A 22,133-nucleotide genomic window follows, 5' to 3' on the forward strand; every position below is an offset into this window, starting at 1 on the left:
CATAGGGGTTAAATCAGGACTGTGAAGGAAGGGTGGCAATCAATGTCATAAATGTCACCTCTCATGGAGATTGATTTGACTGAAAAAACTCTTGGCAAAGATACATTTGACGTGTGTGAAGTTGCTCCATTCTGCTGGAACCATGTTTTTGGCTTATAGCTTGGAAAGTTCTTCAGTTTAGGGAACAAAAGGTCATATAAAATTCACAGTAAAGCGCACGCCCCTTAGCATCTTAAAATAATGAGGCCTGATAATGAAGGAAGATTGGGAAAGGAAGTCCACAATATCAGTTATCAAAAAGAATAACATTTAATGGTACACAGATTGTTCCAAAACCACGACTGGCACCAAATTTTCAATATTGTTAGGCCGCTGTGACACTATCTTTCAGGCAGAGATACTTGCAATAAAAAATTGTGAAAAAATGAAATTAACCTAACCTATTGGAGTGCCAAAGAAAACTCAATGAAATAGGCAAGAATAACATGGCCTTTTCAGTCTGGGTTCCTGGCCACTTGGGAATCAGAAGAAATGAAGAGGTCAACACACTCAACAGAAAAAAGGGCACAAACTCCTTTTATTGGCAATTGCACGCTTCCGAATGGAGAAGTCGGGAACTTCACGAACGGACCAATTAAACCGTTCCACGTTTTCTTCCGTTTTCAAGAACCTTGGACGCCCCTCAAACTTTTCACCTATTTTTGAATGATTGGTGTCTCATTTAAGTCACGAAACCCTAGATTATTGAAGGAATTTCTTCGCGTTATACCAGAATTACCATCTGGAGACACCTTGTTTATTGCTGATAGTACTGAATCATTGAATGTGTCCCGAATGTCCTGAATTGTACGGGAATTATGCGTTATTAAAATCTATATCGAATAACGGGAATAATTGAATTTTTACATGCGTGCCTCTGCATTCATTGTCAACAAATTCATGGCTTATAATTATTCGAAACGGAAACCTCAATTGAAAATGCAGCCAGTAGGTGAAGCCATGAATTATTCCTGTTATAATTTTCAGAAATTCGGATATATTTCAACCGGAATAAATCACCGAAAACACTCAGCTAATGACATTTAGTGATATGAAATTTTGAATTCAAACACCGCGTGAACAATATTATACAGTGTGAACTATATGGAATTAAAACGCATAGCCACGTCGATTGGTGTTTAAAGTTGCGCAATTTTTTTTGAAGAAAACTTTTTTATAATATCTGCATGATAATTATTTTATGAGATGGAAATCATGCGAAATCTGAAGATGAAAATGCCAAGTTTTTAACACATTGCTATAATTTCGTCACAAAGCATGTTAATTTCGAGATAAAGGGTGTTTTTTTTCGAGGTATATAACTTTAAGTTAGCATTACTGTTCAAGATGGCGACTAATTTAACAGCTGTCAAGTGATTTATTCTCAGTTTGGTTTGGCAATTCATCATGAATAGACTCACGCCTGAACAACGCTTGCAAATAGTGCCATTTTATTTCGAAAATAATGGTTCTGTGCGGAATACGTATCGCGCACTACGTCCATTTTATTTTGTTTAGCGATGAAGCGCACTTCGGGTTGAATGGCTACGTCAACAAACAAAACTGCCGCATTTGGAGTGAAGCTAATCCTCAAGTGTATGTCGAAACACCGTTATATCCAGAAAAACTGACTGTTTGGTGCGTTTTATGGGCTGGTGGAACCATTGGTCCGTACTTCTTCAAATACGATGATGGCCAGAACGTTGTAGTCAATGGTGATCGGTATAGAGCCATGATTACTATTTTTTTCATTCCTGAATTGAACAACCATGATGTCTAGGAGCTGTGGTTCCAACAAGACGGCGCAACATGACACACATTTCGTGCCACAATCGATTCATGGAAAGACACGTTTGGTGACCGCCTAATTTCACGTTTTGGACCTGTGAATTGGCCTCCAAGATCTTGTGATTCAACACCGCTAGACTACTTTCTGTGGGGCTATGTAAAGTCATTGGTCTATGCGGATAAGCCACAAACCCTTGACCATTTGGAAGACAACATTCGCCGTGTTATTGCCGATATACGGCCACAAATCTTGGAAAAAAGTCATCGAAAATTGGACGTCCAGATTGGACTAAATCCGAGCCAGCCGTGGCGGTCATATGCCAGAAATCATATTTGAAATATAATGCCACAAGATTATCTTGCAGATAAATAAAATTCCTGTTAATCGAATAATCCATCGTTGTTTCATTGCAATTTAAAGTTCTATAGCTCTAAAAAAAACAGCCTTTATATGATTTGTGGTCTGGTTCGTTTGGTTTTTATTAGCAACCATTTCAATGTTACCAATGATCTGTCAGGAATAACTAACATTAACTAAAATTATTATTGAAGTTATGATGCAGTTCTAATAAAGAGGTGTATCAAAGGGCTCAAAGGGTAATAGAATGCTTATTGCCACTTACCTCAAAGGATCCTTGATATGTATATATCTATCTAACGATATGGCACACAAATTTAATATACTAGCAGTTGAACACATCACGTCGAATGCGATCCATGTATCGCAAAATTCAACACCGAAAATCCAATAGCCCAAAATATCGTTCACACCAGCGAACGTCATCACTAGGCATGCTACGAACAGGTCTGCTATTGCCAATGATGCCAGGAACAAATTTCCTATTCTTCTCAAACCTCGATCTGTGTAAATGGCTACGCATACCAGGATATTTCCAGCTACAGATGTGAAGATCAGCACAGTCAGGAAAACTCCTGCAAAATATCAGAATATCAGTTTCCCCATGATTGCTATTATAGAATATAGCTTTTCTCATTTCGAATTTGATCAAAAAATGTTAGTACCTATTCCATCATTTGATATGTTATAATATTTGCAACACCTGGTTTCGTTAGCATTTTGACTGAATTTCAATCTATCACTTGTTATGAAATAGTATATTGTGCAACAAGTAGGGAAAGTCCAACTTTTCTCGCGAGTGCCGCAAACACACGAGTGAGAAAAGGACTTATTCCACATGTTGCACACTATACTTTTCGTACAACTGCACAAATTTCGATAATTCAAGTAATGAATTTGATTCGAATCAAAATGGCCTTCGTTGACAATATGTGCTAATTTATTGCGTTTCCATAGTAACGACTCAAAAGCCCAATTTCATTGGTCTACCAAGCGAGGTGTGGGCAAAGTACCGTGAGAAATAATATTTCCCACAGTATGAGCAATACATAGTTTTGAAATTGAGTAAGCTATGAAGAATACGCTACTTTTCATAGCAGTTGTAAGAAAGTTCGTCTCTCTAAAGAATGATAGTTATTTATAATAAAAGTGCAGAAGGCATTTATATTCCCCTACGAGTGCAAAATTTAAAAATAAGCCACGAAGTGGTTAGTTTCTCAATGAACAAGTTAGGATGAGCCTTCTGTAAAGTCAAGTATCACATTATTTCCTCTAATTCACTGAAATTTGATCGAATTCAATGAAATATTTCCATAAATATCGTGTAGTGATTTTTGTATTGAAAAATGTTGGTTGCCAGAATTGTTTACTGAAATATAAAATGGTTAAATCCGTGACAGGAGAGTTCCTACCAGCAACGTTTAGATGATAATGAAATGTAACCATGTAATATGTGTGAAATTGAGATATTCCAACACAATTTCACTTTACAAGTTAGGCAGAATGAACGGATTTGCCAGAGAATTAGAGAAATGAAATTCTGTCATCTATCCATGCACCGAACGTCCAATTAACGCCAATGAAGAGATAGCTATGGTAACGACAAGCAGAATTACGCCTGTCATTCACGTGTAATGTGTAAATGAATAATTGATCAAATCGTTTGAATTTCGATTTATTTCATGCTCTTGTAGATGAATTGTTGTTTCTAACTGTTGCGGAAAGTATCACTTTGTTAGGCGTATGACTATAAGGGTGCAGAAAAATTACCCAATATATTCATGACCACAAACCGAAGTTGTTGAGATTATTGTATAAGAAACACCGATTATTTCTGTGGTTCCAAATACTATCGGGTTGAGATTTTGCCCGTTCTAAGCTTTGCGCAAAATTTGGTGTGAATTGATGAGTTGAAATTTTGTCTGTAGGTATAATATACGTAGGCGTACAAATTTGTTTCCGCCGTTTTTTTCTCCGAAATTCGAGGCTTTATTGTAAAAAATTGGTTATACATATATTATTCAAAGTAATGTCCATCGCTGACCACTACTTTCTTCCATCTTTCATGAGACCGGAAGTGCTGGCCTGCCAGGCCGTGTGCTATTGATTGCAACAAGTTATAGTCCGAAGGAGCAACGTCTGGAGAATACATTAGGTGGGGACTTCCGCAACATGGGGTCCAGCATTGTCATGCTGTAAAATCACGTTACCATGTCTCTCGTTGTATTGAGGCCGTTTGTCCTGCAATGCTCGGCTCAAGCGCATTAATAGTATTCGATCACGATAGCCTGTGATTGCTTAGGTCGGTTTTAACAACTCATAATACACTACGCCGAGCTGATTCCCCAAATACTGAGCATGACCTTGGAACCGAATATTGGAATATTCGGTTTGGCCGTCGACGTGAAAGCATGGCCGGGATATCCCCATGATTTTTTGCCTCCAGCCTCAATGCGATGCAGAAGTCTCCCCCGTCTTCCAAGGAGCTGTTCACAAGCAAACAAACGCCGTCCAACATCTCTCGGCTTCAACTTGTATGGCACCCAATTTCCTTGTTTCTGAGTCATTTCTATGACTTTCATATCGTGAAATGGCTTTTCGCGTCACTCCCAATGATCCTGCCAATTTTCGTTGCGTTTGACATGAGTCTTGATTAAGTAATGCCTCCAATTCTGCATCTTCGAAAACATTCTTTCTTTCGCATCAGTGAACGAGCGCTTATGACTCATTGGAAAATGTTTGAGATCCCATGATAGTAAAATATTTGAGATTATTCAATTTATTTCTCAGATACGTATTGAATAACATCGAATCGAGAAATCTGGAATTTCCACTCTACGCCAATGGTCTCGAGTACTATTCAGAGATAAACTGCTCGCAAAATCGATTTCACTTTCAATTTAGAGTGTTAGGGAATGAGGTTCCCGAAGCGACGTAGTTTTTTCAAGCGAAAAATTCCCTATCGGAGCCCTTATGCATGTTTAAGAAGGTTTTTCTCTGAATTTTCTAGTACCTTATACGGCGATGCGTTAAATTTTCTAGAGGTAATCTGTATCCTCATTTGGGAAATGAAAAATTAAAGATATAACAACGATAATAAATTCATCTCGTTTTCCTCTAACGATTCGACATTCTCGAAAGTAAAAATGGAAAATCCTGCTCTGACTTGTGCTTTTGGGCGCTCATTCATTCATGCGCTATATAAGAATTTTTAGGTGATGTAATATATTACTTTCGTTTATTTTACCTGTGTAGATAGTCTCGTTCGAATTATTTTTCAATTTGAAACCTTATATCACCTACAAAAACCGTGAAATATCAAAAATTATCAACCGAGTTCATAAAACAGTTTTGAAGAAATAAGTTTTATTTAGGCCTTCAACAGTAATTTTTAAAGAAATCGCAAATAAATCAAGAATGCTCAAAATGAAGGTAAAAATAATAATGTGCCTGAAAAAAAAAAGGGGATCCATTTGAAAGAAGCAAATTGTCTTTGAAGGTGACTTTGAAAGATCTGACTTACTTAGAAGAACACATACCATAATTCAAGTCATACTAACGGGTGTTTTTTTTCGAGGTCTATAACTTTAAGTTAGCATTACTGTTCAAGATGGAGACCGATTTAACAGCTGTCAAGTGATTTATTCTCAGTTTGGTTTGGCAATTCATCATGAATAGACTCACGCCTGAACAACGCTTGCAAATAGTGCAATTTTATTTCGAAAATAATGGTTCTGTGCGGAATACGTATCGCGCACTAGGTCCATTTTATTTTGTTTAGCGATGAAGCGCACTTCTGGTTGAATGGCTACGTCAACAAACAAAACTGCCGCATTTGGAGTGAAGCTAATCCTCAAGTGTAAGTCGAAAAACTGACTGTTTGGTGCGCTTTATGGGCTGGTGGAATCATTGGTCCGTACTTCTTCAAAAACGATTATGGCCAGAACGTTACAGTCAATGGTGATCGGTATAGAGCCATTATTACTAACTTTTTCATTCCTGAATTGAACAACCATGATGTCCAGGAGCTGTGGTTCCAACAAGACGGCGCAACATGTCACACAGCTCGTACCACAATCGATTTATTGAAAGACACGTTTGGTGACCGCCTAATTTCACATTTTGGACCTGTAAATTGGCCTCCAAGATCTTGTGATTTAACACCGCTAGACTACTTTCTGTGGGGCTATGTAAAGTACTTGGTCTATGCGAATAAGCCACAAACCCTTGACCATTTGGAAGACAACATTCGCTGTGTAATTGCCGATATACGGCCACAAATGTTGGAAAAAGTCATCGAAAATTGGACGTCCAGATTGGACTACATCCGAGCCAGACGTGGCTGTCATATGCCAGAAATCATATTTAAAATGTAATGCCACAAGATTATCTTGCGGATAATTAAAATTCATGTCAATCGAATAATCCATCGTTGTTTTATTGCAATTTAAAGTTTTATAGCTCTAAAAAAAAACACCCTTTATATTGAATCATGAATAAACTTTATCATTATTCGATCTTATATTCGATTTTTGAGCTGAAATTCAGTTTTTCAGATTATATGAAAAATTGCCTAATGATAAGACACTCAAAATAATGTGAACTCATATTTTCAAGCCAAGTGAATATAATCAAGTATTTTCATTTGGTTTGCTATAAAAAACTTTCATTGCTCAACCGAATTTCTGTTTTTACTGATTTTCACAAGGATTTCTCATTAAAGAATTAGGTAAGCCTCCTTCCTTCATATTACCATATAAATTGCTTCATTTACGAAGTCTAAAATACCTTCAAGGCGCTAATATAGTCCACCTCTTTTGTGTTTGCAACCGATTCAAGACCTCTGTTTAGATCGAGTTCAAAACTGAATCCAATAAACTTAGTATCTATATGGCGTAAGAATAACTAGAGAATCGGTAAAAGTTGATCCATTTGAATTCGTGTTTTAATTACCTTTTTGTCTAGTTGATAAAGGTACACCCTCTCTCTCTCTTTTCGAATTTTGAGCAGCGAATGAAATTTGCAAAGTTAATTTGCTTTTTAGATTGTACACATTTTAAAACCTGAATGTTATTATTGAAGACTGGAACTATCAAAAATTATTCCGAAGAGTTACAAAATAAGTTATCCTCTGAAAGAGAATCGGAAATAACTTCGGCCATCTAGATATTCTTTCGAAAAAGAGATTTAAGTTACTTTTGAAATGATGGATAAGATACTTTTTCAATTCTTTCGACCTTTCATAACAGGTAACATATTATGTAACATGTAAGTTATTTATCGTTAGGTAGTTCAGATACTTCACGCTATTTAAGGTACTTTCAAAAACGAAATTTCATTTACTTTTTTACAAGATATTGAAGAAACTAAGATAAGCACCTGTAAATGAGATATTACGTTCTGGCAGATATGTAGAAATTATTGAACTGAAATTAGTTACTTCCTTCTTTCGTGTGATAAATATGATTATTATTAATTATTTGAAAAAAAATCATAGTATATTCTTCATTCTCAAATGAAATGATGTAGATTTTATTTGAGAGATTCAGCCATGAAAAGATTTTTTATTGAAAATAACGCTTACCCACTATAAGAATGGACATCATAGATACTGCATTTTCCTCCTCTTGGAGTATAGTGTAGTTGGTTTCATTGGGAACCTGTAAGGAAAATCATTTATGGAATTAACAAAAAAATTATATTTTTTTGGTAGGTAGGTACCATCTCTTTTGTTCAAAAATTGAGTGAATTTCAATGAATTATATAGGGTTTTTGAGTAAGAATTCTCATTTTGAATAGCCGGCTACCTGTCAGCTGTCACTTTTGACATTTGACAAGTGAAAACTACGCCATTACTAAAAATAGAATTATACCCGCTTCAACAACTCATTGAAATGACTAACTACAATTCACTACAAAATTGCGGACAATTTTGTGATTGGACTATATCAAATGAGACTGGTGCAATGTTATGGTGAGTGGATTGCTTACCGAGCTATGATAAATGATTTTTTATAGCCGAAATTGTAAGATATTGATTTGAACGACTATTTTTTTTCAACAAGACGGTGCTATCTATCACACAAACAACGGAACAATTGCAATTTTGCTAGATAGTTATTTGTTTCCATCATCTGTGCGGTTATCTGCTTCGTATGTTTGTCTTGATGGTCTCACAAGTTTGGATTAGGTGAGCCTTGTTGAACCGGTGGTAGCTGAGCCTTTCTCTTATAAGTGATTGGCTTGCTCTTTTGGAGATTCTGTCTGCCCTTCTGCCTCTTATTAGGAGCTTAACTCTGAGACCCTTAGGAACCAGGTTGCAAGGTGTAGAAACGTAGAAACGTTTCTTTGGCAAGTTCTTCTCTTTTAAGTGCTTGACCAATATGAAGCAGCGGTCCAGCTATGGGAGTTGAACAACAGGATAATCCACTGGACTAACAATCCTAGACTTGCTCAGGCAAAGAAATTCGTGACGATTTCACCTACCTACGCCAAAAAGCTCTTGTAGCTGTCACGAGCCGAGCTTCGGGTGATGGTGGGACTGCTGACAGGGCACTGTCGGTACAAACATCATTTGTACCGTATGGGAAAGTCAGCAGATGAGATTTGCAGGCTCTGTGGATCAGAAGCAGAAACAGCCGAACACATGGTATGCAAGTGTCCGGAGCTGGCTGGCTTAAGAACCATTCACATGGGTAAGCCGGTCCTGGATACCAGAGAGGTAACGGCCAAGGCCCCTAAGGAGGTTATCAGTTTTATTAACGTCATTGACGACCTCCTTGGGGTTCCATGAATGAGTAGGGTAGATAACAAAAGATCTACATGGTCGTAGTTCCCGGAAGGTTTACCGAACCAAAACGACCCCAGTTAATAATAATGAAGTGCTTGGCTTGCTCTATTGGAGATTCTGTCTGCCCTTCTGCCTTTTATTGGCAGCTTAACTCTGAGACCCTTAGGAACCAGGTTGCGGTCTCTGGCAAGGTGTAGAAATGTAAGGTGGTTCATTTCTATGTCGAGTTTGATTGAGGTTTTCTCATATTTCCTGACCTCTTGATATAATTCAGGCCCAAACCGAATTTCTATATAGTCCATCACCAATATTGAGATAACAATTGCAATTTTTCGAGAAAATTGTCATGGCCGTGGTATTTCTCGAAGTGATCACAAATGGCCACAGAGATCTTGTGATTCATTACCTCAAGCCTTTTTTTCTTTGGAACCACGTCAAAGTTAAGGTCTATGCCAATAGTTCACAATCGATTCAAGACCTTAAAGATAGAATTTGTGAAGTTATCGAGAACTAACAGTCGCAAATGTGCGAATTGATAATGAAAAATTTCATGAATAAGTTATGGTGATGTGATGCAACCATAGTCATAAGTGTCATTTGGCTGAGATCATTTTCCATAATTAATTCCATACCTTCCTCTTCACAATGAAATGAATAATCATTAATTTCTCTTCAACTATAGTGCTTTTTTTCAATATCAAGATGTAAGATCTTCTTAGAAATCCATTTTTTAGAAGTGCATCGATTATTTTAAGAAGGGGGACAGAAAAGTTAACAGATTCTTAATCTTTATTTCACATCCTCAACACTATCTTCCCCAGGTTCCATTCTGAATCACTCAAACGCTTTCAGTTTCTATTATTTCCATAATAAACACCTCTGAATACCTCAATTTCAATTCGGACAAGGTCTGCTCGGCATCACCAAAACATTCAGTTCAACATAATAATTCATACCCCTAAATAAATCATAACCAGAGATTCCCACACATTAGGGTGCTATTTATTTGCGACCGTCTAATCCCAATTTCGTGGAGAAAATGGAATTAATTCATTTGCATACGGATCTAATCCTAGTATGTATGAGCTTTGTGGTTGGTTCTGATCAGACGGAAGTCCAGAGTGCAGGCTAAAGACTAGCTGGGAGCGAGAATTATTCGAGAATTGGGCCAATGTGTGAATCTTCTCTATTCAGCGGTTCTGTTGTTGAGCTGTTACGAGCCTTTCGTTTCATGTGGCGAAAAGTCATGAAAGATTCACTAGAGGGTATTATGAAAACTGAAGTAAGTATAAACCGTTTCACACTGGCTAGAACCCTGGAGGCTAGGGTATGTTTTGCCACTGCCGGATAAGCTCTTCATAACTCTTACCATAAAAAGTAAAAACCCTTGACGATAGTTTAAACTTTTGAATAATGGAGTAGTTTAGTGATGTTGATAATATTATATTTGACACGATAGAATTAAAATATAGAGCAAAACTGATAAATCAGTGAAAAAATTTTGAAAATCCATCAATAAATGACTGAGAAATAGATTATTTAAATTTATGTATTTTAGCGCGGAAAGTCTTTGGTCTGTGACGTCACGGCTCTTGCCTGTGATTGCTTCACCATAAATTACGTTTAAATACTTAGCCGCGCCAAGGCTCTGGCGCCGTTTGTAGTTGTACAGTGTAGTTTTAACTCGAGTTTTGTTTTTATGTCACCATAATGGAAGAAGGCTTCGTGAAAAGACAAAGTGACAATTTTCCTAAAATAGATATATTCGCAGTGATGGAGTTTTTTTCTTCAAATCCATCTTATGTCAGTGCTGAAATAAAAGGAGTTAAACTTTTCAAGTAAGTATCTACTTCTGAGTTTGCTTCATCATGGTTCAACTTATAACGATGATTTATTTGAAAAACGTTTCATAAACAGCTTGTAGTTGAGTACTGGTTGTTCAAGTCTATCAATGGCAAAACATATTTATGTGAGGAGTAAAAAGTAAAAAGAGAAAGAAGTAATTTATATGTATGTATATAGTAAGTTATTTCAGCCATCGTGTAACGAACAAAACAAGACACGAACGGCACAAGTTATTGTACACCAATGAATTCGTAAGCACTCTGCGAATACCAGTCGTCTAGTGTGTGACGTCACGACACTTACACGTACTATGAAATTATTCTTCCAAGTGCAACTTCAAAGTCCCATAACTTTTTCATTTCAAGATATATTTCAATGATTCTTCCACATTTTTTTTTCATTTTCCTTAAATTTTTAGAATTGATCCTTAACGAAAAAATGAAAACTAGTCCATTGAACATTTAACTGAAGAACATTGAACAAAGAATATTCAACAAAAAAAGCTCATGTATTTTTTTGCCGTTGATAAATAGTTTATTATGCAAGAAAAAAAATATTAGAATTTAGCAGATAGGAAAATCATATAATTACAATAATATATTGTATTCAAAAAATTATCGATGTGAAATATGAAGTTTTAAAATGGTGGGCTGTTGTACGAAAATTAGACATGCTTTGCTTAGATACCTTTGGTGTAGGTACTTCATGTCAGGTTTGATACTTCAAAGGTTTCCTTAGCAACGCACATCTACTTGTCGTTCAACAGCTTATCATTTTGAAAATTTTATTTTTTACATCGATAACTTTCTGATATCAGGCAATTTAATTCTGTAGCTTGATTTAAAAGTGCGATCTTATTGGTTATTGAGTATCAAGTTATTTTGAGTACCATTAAGTTGAAAACTGTCTGATTCTGAAATACATAGCCCTTCATCCATCAGCAGCAAAGGACGGCCATCTGTTTTTTTTTTTGCATATTGCAATTGGGAAATGAATCGACCTGGTTGTGGATAAAAATCTGTTCAATAAAGTGCCTGAAACAGTAGCTAATTTTCTTCAACTGAAAAAACTGTTTATCCAGTTTTTTACTTCTTCATAAGAGCTGGTCATCCAAGCCGTGTGCCATTGATTGAAACGAGTGATAGTCCGAGGGAGCAACGTCTGGAGAATACGGCGGGTGGGGTAGGACTTCCTATTTCAACATTTCCAAGTATGTCTTGACCAATTTCGCCACATGGGGTCGAGCATTGTGACACTGTAAAATTCTTCCACCACCATGCTGGTCTCCGACGTCAAAATCACCGTTCTTAAAGCATTGAAATCACTCTCGGCACGTTCTTCCACTAATAGATATTTGAGACCATTCGATAAGCCTCACTGCAGATTTTTTCATATGGAAGCAGCATATGAAATTTGGCTCATAAGCTGACATGTTTAATCAAGAATAACTTTATGATGCATACACAAATCGACTAATATTTCGACGGCGTTATGTTTACAAATACCTAAGCTTGTTGTATGACATCTACGATCTATTAATTTCAACTATCTCTTACTGATACATCTATTGCAAAACGGCGGAAGCAAAGTTGTAGGTACACCTAATATATTTTTCATCGAAAATGAGCCAGAATGAAATTGCATTTCATTTTTTTAAGAAAACTAAACGTTTTGATCCAGATCTCTCTCTTCGGTACTGGGAATTTCCTAGTTATTTTCAGAGAAATCGATCGAAAATTTAAATTTATGTCAGCTGTCAACAGCAACTGAACATGTACGCTATCGGCGTACAATTTAGCACCAAACTTCCAAGATCAGTATTCACTCATCAAGGGGAGCAGCATTCAAAATATGTCTCAGATTGTGCTCCAAAGTTGTGGCAATCTATATTAATGGAAGTTTGACAATTATTCAGGGTCCATACAACCGGCTTGGGAGGAATAAACAAAAGGATAACATGATAAAGCAATTTGCATCACTCCAATGCTTCCCAAACCAGCGTGCGCTGTTTAAGAAAATACGGTAGAGCGTATGACAGGAAGGGATTTGATAGCTTGTCTTCATTCAAAAGACAAGATTGTGAAATTTCGAATTGAATATCTTTGATGTATGATTTACTGAGGGAAGGTTTTAATAGTTACAGAGAAAATTTCTACGAATCACAAACCGAGATAACAGGTGAATAACTGTTCAGAATTATTCACCTGTCATTTCAATGACCGGAGCTAATTGAGATCTTTTTTTTAAAGACGGAAAAACCATTCACATTTTGTATCTCTGTTGACCGGTCTCAAAATATAACTTCCTATGAAATTACTTTTACCTCAGGAAATATAGTGGAAGGATACCTGCTTTTTTCACAGATATACATGAAGTAGAGTAAAGGAAAAGGAAAAATTATGCAAAAATTTTATTTTTTTTATTAGGTTTACAACTTTGCTTTTGCCGTTTTGTAATAGATGGCTGCAGATATCCCGGTCATGCTTCCAAGTCGACGGCCAAATCGAATAATCACCCTTCCAAGGTCATGTTTAGTATTTGGTGAAACCAGCTCAGCGTAGTTGTTAAAACCGACTGAAACATCACAGGCGATCGAACGCAATTAATGCGCTTGAGCTGAGCATTGATAGACAAATGGCTGCAATACGACGAGAGACATGATAAAGTGATTTTACAGCATGACAATGATCGACCCCATGTTGTGAAAGTTGTCAAGACATACTTGGAAACGTTGAAATGAGTAGTCTTACCCCACCCACTGTATTCTCCAGACGTTGCAATGGACAATACTTTGAATTATAAATGTTTTACTAGTTTTTCTCAATAAAGCATCGAATTTTGGAAAAAAACAGCGGAAACAATGTTGTACGCCTATGTACTATATTTACAGAGTGGTCATATTCTGTTTTCTTTCTATATCTGCTCCATGTTTTCGCAGTTTTTCATTAGACATATTTCCAATTCAAAAAAGCAAAAATCGGAATCAACCAAAATTTTTCAGCAAATTTCTCAGCATTTTTATCCAGTATTCTGGACTGCAGATTCTTAAATCGTCAGTGTTGCTTTCTATTCACTTTCACTGACGCTTGTATAACATTTACAAATGCTCTCGTAATAACCCCAATTTTTTTGCTTGGTATTTTTAATAATAGTTACCTGCCACCTGCTGAGTAGTGTATTCTATTACCAAGCTTGACCTTGTCGACTCCTAAATTTGGCGCCCGGGACAAGGACACCAGGTTAAACCAACCCCCACTGGTCGAAATATGTTTTCAAGATTTATGAAATGAATACATTTGGAATTACATATTCTGTTGTTCCTTTCATGACCTATGACGAATGAGAAATGTACAATGAGTCTTAGTTTTCAACGATCAATCAACATCGCTAACGCATACATAAATATATACCAACCTATATGAAATAGTATCGTAACATTATAATATTAACCGAGGATTCTATGAATACATAGTATGATATTAATGACCCAAAGCGTGAATAGCTTGAGAATCGATAATCAACACATCATAACTAGTGGATATTGGATTCAACATACGTCATGCCAAATATTCGGTTTTCGAATTGATGTCGAAAATATGGGGACCATGTAATCATCATAAATTTAATTCCAATCTAATTAAATCCTATGTATATCTAATGCAATACACTACCTATATAGAATAGGCGAGGTAGAATTTTATAATGAAGGGGTTTTCCAATGAGAGATTTCATTTCGAATTGCCAGCTATCTGGGCAGCTGACACCTTTGAAGCTGTCAATGATGGATTATTCGATTGACATGAATTATTTATCCGCAAGATAATCTTGTGGCATTTAATTTTAAAATATGATTTCTGGCATATGACCGCCACGGCTGGCTCGGATGTAGTCCAATCTGGACGTCCAATTTTCGATGACTTTTTCCAACATTTGTAGCCGTATATCGGCAATAACACGACGATTGTTGTCTTCCAAATGGTCAAGGGTTTGTGGCTTATCCGCATAGACCAATGACTTTATATAGCCCCACAGAAAGTAGTCTAGCGGTGTTAAAACACAAGATCTTGGAGGCCAATTCACAGGTCCAAAACGTGAAATTAGGCGGTCACCAAACGTGTCTTTCAATAAATCGATTGTGGCACGAGCTGTGTGACATGTTGCGCCGTCTTGTTGGAACCACAGCTCCTGGACATCATGGTTGTTCAATTCAGAAATGAAAAAGTTAGTAATCATGGCTCTATACCGATCACCATTGACTGTAACGTTCTGGCCATCATCGTTTTTGAAGAAGTACGGACCAATGATTCCACCAGCCCATAAAGCGCACCAAACAGTCAGTTTTTCTGGATGTAACGGTGTTTCGACATACACTTGAGGATTAGCTTCACTCCAAATGCGACAGTTTTGTTTGTTGACGTAGCCATCCAACCAGAAGTGCGCTTTATCGCTAAATAAAATAAAATGGACGTAGTACGCGATACGTATTCCGCACAGAAACATTATTTTCGAAATGAAATTGCACTATTTGCAAGCGTTGTTCAGGCGTGAGTCTATTCATGATGAATTGCCATACCAACCTGAATAAATCACTTGACAGCTGTTAAATCGGTCGCCATCTTGAGCAGTAATGGCAACTTAAAGTTATATACCTCGAAAAAAAACACCCGTTATAACCTTCCGCGGAAGTAAGAGAAATAACCAGGTGACGTGTTCAATCGTGTAAAATCGAAATAGGCCTATATTCATCAACTATATTCAGTTGAGGATGCCACTGATGTGTCAATTCGCTCGATTCAATCGTAATGGACGGAGAGGACAAGAGATCATTGCCTGCTCCCCGAAAATAAAAAATTACGTCGATCACAGAACGATAAATCCTGCGATTGAAGCTACAGCGACTGTTAGAGTCACATGTCCGCTCTATCACATTTTTCACCTGTGATTGAAACCCGATAATATTGGCGTCAACATGAAACAGACCGACGATAGTAGAACGTACTTCAATTTGTAACTGTCGACGAGCCCTAACAAACATCGCGGGGACGTTTTGAATTGAAAAAAATGGTTCGAACATGTTCTTTCGAATGGAAATGTATGTTATTCAACAAACCTTCACGAGTGAAGGGTTTCGAAATGAACGGTCCACATTCGCATATTTTTGAATAACTTGCGTTCTACTACACACAGGGCAGATCGTGTACTGGGTGCAGAAGAATTGGCATTTATGGATGATAGAACAAAATTAAAACGTGGAATATCCTGACCGATTTGGAAACGTTCATGAATAAAAATGGGAAAAGCTTTGATGGCAAGTTGGGTGCTTCTGAGCGCTGGTTCAGTTATGTACCAATAGCAAACTTGTCGACAATATAACTGTATATATATATATATATGTGGTCTCCAAGTGTGCAATTAGCTAACTTCACGTTGATGGTTACTGATGTAGGTATTGAAACGAGAAGTTGCGCGGAACTTGAAGGGATTTTCAATATAAGGTTTCATTAGGATAATAAAAAAAGTATATTTTAAGAGAAATCAATGGATGTATATTTCATTGTGAAAAAAGGTTTACAATGATAAACATTGATCACATCACGATTTCAGGCCATAAAAAACATTTATCTCAGCTTGGTAGCACAATACCGTAACGACAGCCTATTTAAAAAAAAGGGTCCAATCACATCACCATCTCAAAAATGTTTTATGACGTAATGTGAATATGTACAATTTTAACTGATTATAAATAAACCCATGTATGCCATACTCTAAATAAATAAATAAACCATCTCAAAAGACATCCCAAACATGACAAGTTGACGATCGAAAGGCTTTTCAACAATCATTTCTCAAGCTCCAAATGCGACAATTCTACTTATTATCGTAGCCTCCTCGTTTTGATTTCCACCAATCACAAATGCTCAATTTTGAATTGCAAATAGTTTCTGTAGATGGAAAAACTGTATGACATTACTTGTCAGCAGTTTTTTCGAGTTTACCCGCGCCTAAGATGCATAGAATTCCTGATAGAATCTTGGCTTGATAAAGAGTTTCCGGGGTCTGCACCAGGAATATCAACTATCATTGATTGGTATGCTAAGTTTAAACGTGGTGAAATGAGCAGTGAAGAAGGCGAACGCAGTGGACGCCCAAAAGAGACTGTCACCGACGAAAAATTCCCGAGGAGTTTTGAAGTCTTCTGCAAATTTATGGATCACTCTGCAGGTGGTCCGAAAAACACTGCAATTTTTTATATAAGATTTATTAGGCCGAAGACGGCGAACGCAGTGGACGCCCAAAAAATGGCCGTCACCGACGAACAAATCAAAAAAGTTCACAAAATGATTTTTGAAGTTGATCAAGATAGCAGACATTGTGAAGATATCATCTGAACGTGTACATCATAAAATTCACAATTTGAACATGAGAAAGCTGTGTGCCAAATGGGTGTCGCGCGAGCTCACAATCGATCAAAATCAACAACGTGTTAATGATTCTGAGCAGTATTTGAAGTGGGATAAACCTGAATTTTTGCGTCGATATGTGACAATGGATGAAACATGGCTCCATCATTTCACTCCGGAGTCCAATCGACAGCCAGCTGAGTGGACTGCACACGATGAATCGAATCCAAAGCGAGGAAAAACACAACAGTCAGCTGGCAAGGTTATGGCATCAGTATTCTGGGATGCGCAAGTTATAATATTTATTGATTACTTCCAAAAGGGCCAGACCATCAATAGCGATTATTGTATAGCGTTAATGGATCGTTCAAAGGATGAAATCGTTAAAAAACGGCCCCATTCGAAGAAAAAAAGTACTGTTTCATCAAGACAATGCGCCATGTCATGAATCAATGAAAATAATAACAAAATTACATGAATTGGGCTCCGAATTACTTCTGCATCCATCGTATTCGCCAGATCTGGCCACTAGCGACTATTTCCTATTCTCAGACCTCAAAAGAATGCTCGCTGGAAAGAAATTCAGCGCCAATGAAGAAGTAATCGCCGAAACTGAGGCCTATTTTGAAGCGAAAGACAAATCGTACTAGAAAAATGGTATCGAAAAGTTGGAAGATCGCTTTAATCGCTGTATCGCCCTCGAAGGAAACTATGTTGAATAATGAAATCGAAATTTGCCAAAAAATGGGTTTTACTATGGCATACCGGGAACCTTTAAATTGGCCTGTAAACACCCAAAATCTTAACTTGTAGTCATAGCAATATTTGTTATTGTCAATCTACATCCGATATTCCTACTCGTATATGAATTTTTCATTCAGAAATAATTACTCGAAGAGTTTTTTCACTCCACTCAATAAAAATCGCCATAGATTGAATTCGAAATGGTCTAAAAATGGATAATGAAATCTTGAAATACCTCAAACCGCCAAACAATAAATCCGAAGTACTTTATAGTGGCGGAGCACTGAATCCCTCAAGTGGTTTCTTTTCAATTGGACGAATCCAGTCATTCCATTCGAGATTGGATCGGTCACTTGGTGGCGATATAATATTATGACCGCATGAAAATAAAATCGAATTCAAATTTCACTGAAATTCAATAAATCGTCATAATCTGCTGAATCAAAGTTCACCGTAAACATTTAGTGCGGTTTAAATCGAATTCTGTGAGGTAATTTCACGCTCTGACCGTAAACAACCACGTTTTACACTTCCTCATGCATAAAACACGTGAGAATTGTTTCGCTCCATTCGCGCAAAAAGTTTTTAACAACAATTCCCCCACTTGCCCTAAATTCGTTGTCGTGTGAGGTGATCTCAGAATAACTTTGAGGTAAAAAAAATGAATGGCACATTTTCGGGCTCGATTTTTTAGAGAATTAATTGGGTGAAAACTGCAACCTTATAAATTAAAATGTTTTCATGTTATGAGGAAAAATTATAAAATGAAGTGAAATGAAAAGTTCTCATAACTTCTTGTATTCATTACTGGAATAGTATATCCAAAGTCACTTGAAAGATGCCAGAATATTTCAATTATGCAAGGGTTGTCCAAGTTCTCAGGAATTTCTTTGGAATTTATGAAATTATTGCCAACAATACTCTCAAATAAACCCCGGTATTCAGAAAATCGTCTTGGAAACAAGAATATTCCGATTCAGTTTATTTATTGGCTGAATATTCCTCGTTCCTCTTCGGAGGCTTTTTGGGTTACACTCATTGGCTGCATCTATCACTACTTAATTATTTTTTAATGATTTGCGTAGACCAGTGTGAATTAGACGTTTATGGAAAACTGCTGAAAATAAGAATGTTGGGGGTTGAGGCAATGATCTTTCTCCTTAAAATATCCCTGAAAATAGTCTTGGGAGAAAGATCATTGTCTCAAACTCCAACATGCAAACTATCAGCACAAAATAATCATTAGTTTTCCATAAACGTCTAATGGACAATCGCAGTGAATCACCCTGAATAACACTTACTCAATAAATTCCAGTCCTAAACAGTAAAAACACATTTTTCTTGAAAGCTCTACGTTATTCGTCAAAGAATTCGCAACAATGACATCATGATAAATCACATATAAAACATAATCTCCAACGGCGCATGTATGAACGAGCTCCTAAAAGGTCCTGAAAGCGAATCAGTGATTTTCTCGAATTTTATACATGTAGCAGCCGCCTTAAGCGAATTTCATTCAAAAAGAATTTTTTATTACTTCACGTTGGACGGTAGGGTCTTAGTTAAGTTCACATTCCTACAGCAATGGAAGTATAATTGGACATGATTTTATTCCAGAAGCAGGAGAAAATGGGGATTATTAGCTTTCAGACGAAGAAGCCTTCCTAAAGAACACAAGGTGTCCAATTTAGCGATGAAAGAGGTCCCCCTAATCTTGAATCATAGCTTTACTTCGGTAAGAACTGACAGGGGAGTGCCGTAATACCATAAAGCAACTGGCCAGAGGCAATAAAGTATCTCTATTATGGGTATCGGAGCATTGTGATATTGAAGGAATCGAAAAAGGCGATGAACTTTTTGTTGTGCTTTCTTATGACCTATACAAGAAAGCTCCAGAAGCTACCACGAGCTGAGCAACGGGTAATGGTGGGACTGCTGACAGGACACTGTTGGTTCAAATACTTTCTGTACCGCATGGGTAAGTCAACAGATGACTCTGAAGACTCTGTGGGATGGCGGTAGAAACAGCCAAACACATAGTGTGCAAATGCCTGAAGCTGACTGGCCTAAGAACCACTCACATTGGGAAAATCAGTTCTGGATACTCACGAAGTAATAGCCAAGGCTCCTAAGGATGTAGTCGGTTTTGTTAACAGTATCGACGGCCTCCCTGGTTTTGTAAAGGGTGTTTTTTAGAGCTATAGAACTTTAAGTTGCAATAAAACAGCGATGGATTATTCGATTGACATTAATTTTATTTATCCGCAAGATGATCTTGTAGCATTACATTTTGAATATGATTTCTAGCATATGACCACCACTGCTGGCTCGGATGTAGTCCAATCCGAACGTCCAACTTTCGATGACTTTTTCCAAAATTTGTTGCCGTATATCGGCAATAACACGGCGAATGTTGTCTTCCAAATGGTCAAGGGTTTGTGGCTTATCCGCATAGACCAATGACTTTACAGAAAGTAGTCTAGCGGTGTTAAATCACAAGATCTTGGAGGCCAATTCACAGGTCCAAAACGTGAAATTAGGCGGTCACCAAACGTGTCTTTCAATAAATCGATTATGGCACGAGCTGTGTGACATGTTGCGCCGTCTTGTTGGAACCACAGCTCCTGGACATCATGGTTGTTCAATTCAGGAATGAAAAAGTTAGTAATCATGGCTCCATATCGTTTTCCATCGTTCATGGCATAACTTCCTCTCACAATGAAATAAACATCTATTGATTTCTCTTAAAATATACTCATTCATGTAATTTTCAGAATGTTACCTGTTATCAGAAAACACTTCATTACTAATTCAAGTCCTCATTTCAAATCGAAAATATCAATCCATTTGAGGGATTGAAATTTTTTCTCTCAAAAAAATTCAAACTGCCATTTTCCACGTGATGAAAAATCGAAAATTCATTTACAATGTACTGATGTAATCAATTCTCTCGTTCAAAATTAATTGATACACCAATGGCATGGCTACGGAGTCTCCGAAGCTCTGGTGAGAGTAATGGAATTTGAACGTCAAGTGAGTATTACGAGGAAATTCAATTCAAGTCTTTAACATGATAGTTCGAACTTCAAGCTATACTACTTATTCAAATTTAAATCTCTAATTACTGTTGATCAATTTTCAATATGAATTTGGATCGAAGTTTGATATATTAATTACAGGTTATTAGCTCCATTAGCATTTTGAACTCAATATCCGATTATCTGAAATTGAGAGTGATTGAAATCTTCGAACATTATTGGCTTCTCTTCACCTAAGATATTTTTTTGAATAAGTTTATATCTCAATTTGAATCATTGAAAGAATTCGAGCAATTTGAAATTTTATAACCCTGGTTGGCTCGGATGTAGTCCAATCTGGACGTCCAATTTTCGATAACTTTTTCTAACATTTGTGGCCGTATATCGGCAATAACACGGCGAATGTTGTCTTCCAAATGGTCAAGGGTTTGTGGCTTATCCGCATAGACCAATGACTTTACATAGCCCCACAGAAAGTAGTCTAGCGGTGTTAAATCACAAGATCTTGGAGGCCAATTCACAGGTCCAAAACGTGAAATTAGGCGGTCACCAAACGTATCTTTCAATAAATCGATTGTGGCACGAGCTGTGTTACATGTTGCGCCGTCTTGTTGGAACCACAGCTCCTGGACATCATGGTTGTTCAATTCAGGAATGAAAAAGTTAGTAATCATGGCTCTATACCGGTCACCATTGACTGTAACATTCTGGCCATCATGGTTTTTGAAGAAGTACGGACCAATGATTCCACCAGCCCATAAAGCGCACCAAACAGTCAGTTTTTCTGGATTAACGGTGTTTCGACATACATTTGAGGATTAACTTCACTCCAAATGCGGCAGTTTTGTTTGTTGACGTAGCCATTCAAGCAGAAGTGCGCTTCATCGCTGAACAAAATAAAATGGACGTAGTGCGCGATACGTATTCCGCACAGAACCATTATTTTCGAAATGAAATTGCACTATTTGCAAGCGTTGTTCAGGCGTGAGTCTGTTCATGATGAATTGCCAAACCAAACTGAGAATAAATCACTTGACAGGTGTTAAATCGGTCTCCATCTCCAACAGTAATGCCAGTTTAAAGTTATATACCTCGAAAAAAACACCCATTAGCTTCTTGAGATGTTTTCA

General features: G+C 37.1%; 1 protein-coding gene across 2 annotated transcripts in view; it reads right to left on the reverse strand.

Annotated features, from left to right (window-relative positions):
- Positions 1-22,133, reverse strand: part of LOC123679643 (dopamine receptor 1) — a 189,779-nt gene that overhangs the window by 43,330 nt on the left and 124,316 nt on the right. For both annotated transcript variants that reach the window (XM_045617032.1, XM_045617034.1), the window contains exons 4-5: positions 7,770-7,845; positions 2,451-2,760 (exon numbers count right to left, since the gene is read on the reverse strand). In XM_045617032.1, coding sequence (XP_045472988.1) covers positions 2,451-2,760; positions 7,770-7,845 — 386 coding nt within the window. The remainder of the gene's footprint in view (positions 1-2,450; positions 2,761-7,769; positions 7,846-22,133) is intronic.

Source organism: Harmonia axyridis, chromosome 5, assembly GCF_914767665.1.
Source record: "Harmonia axyridis chromosome 5, icHarAxyr1.1, whole genome shotgun sequence".
NCBI lineage: Eukaryota > Metazoa > Arthropoda > Insecta > Coleoptera > Coccinellidae > Harmonia > Harmonia axyridis.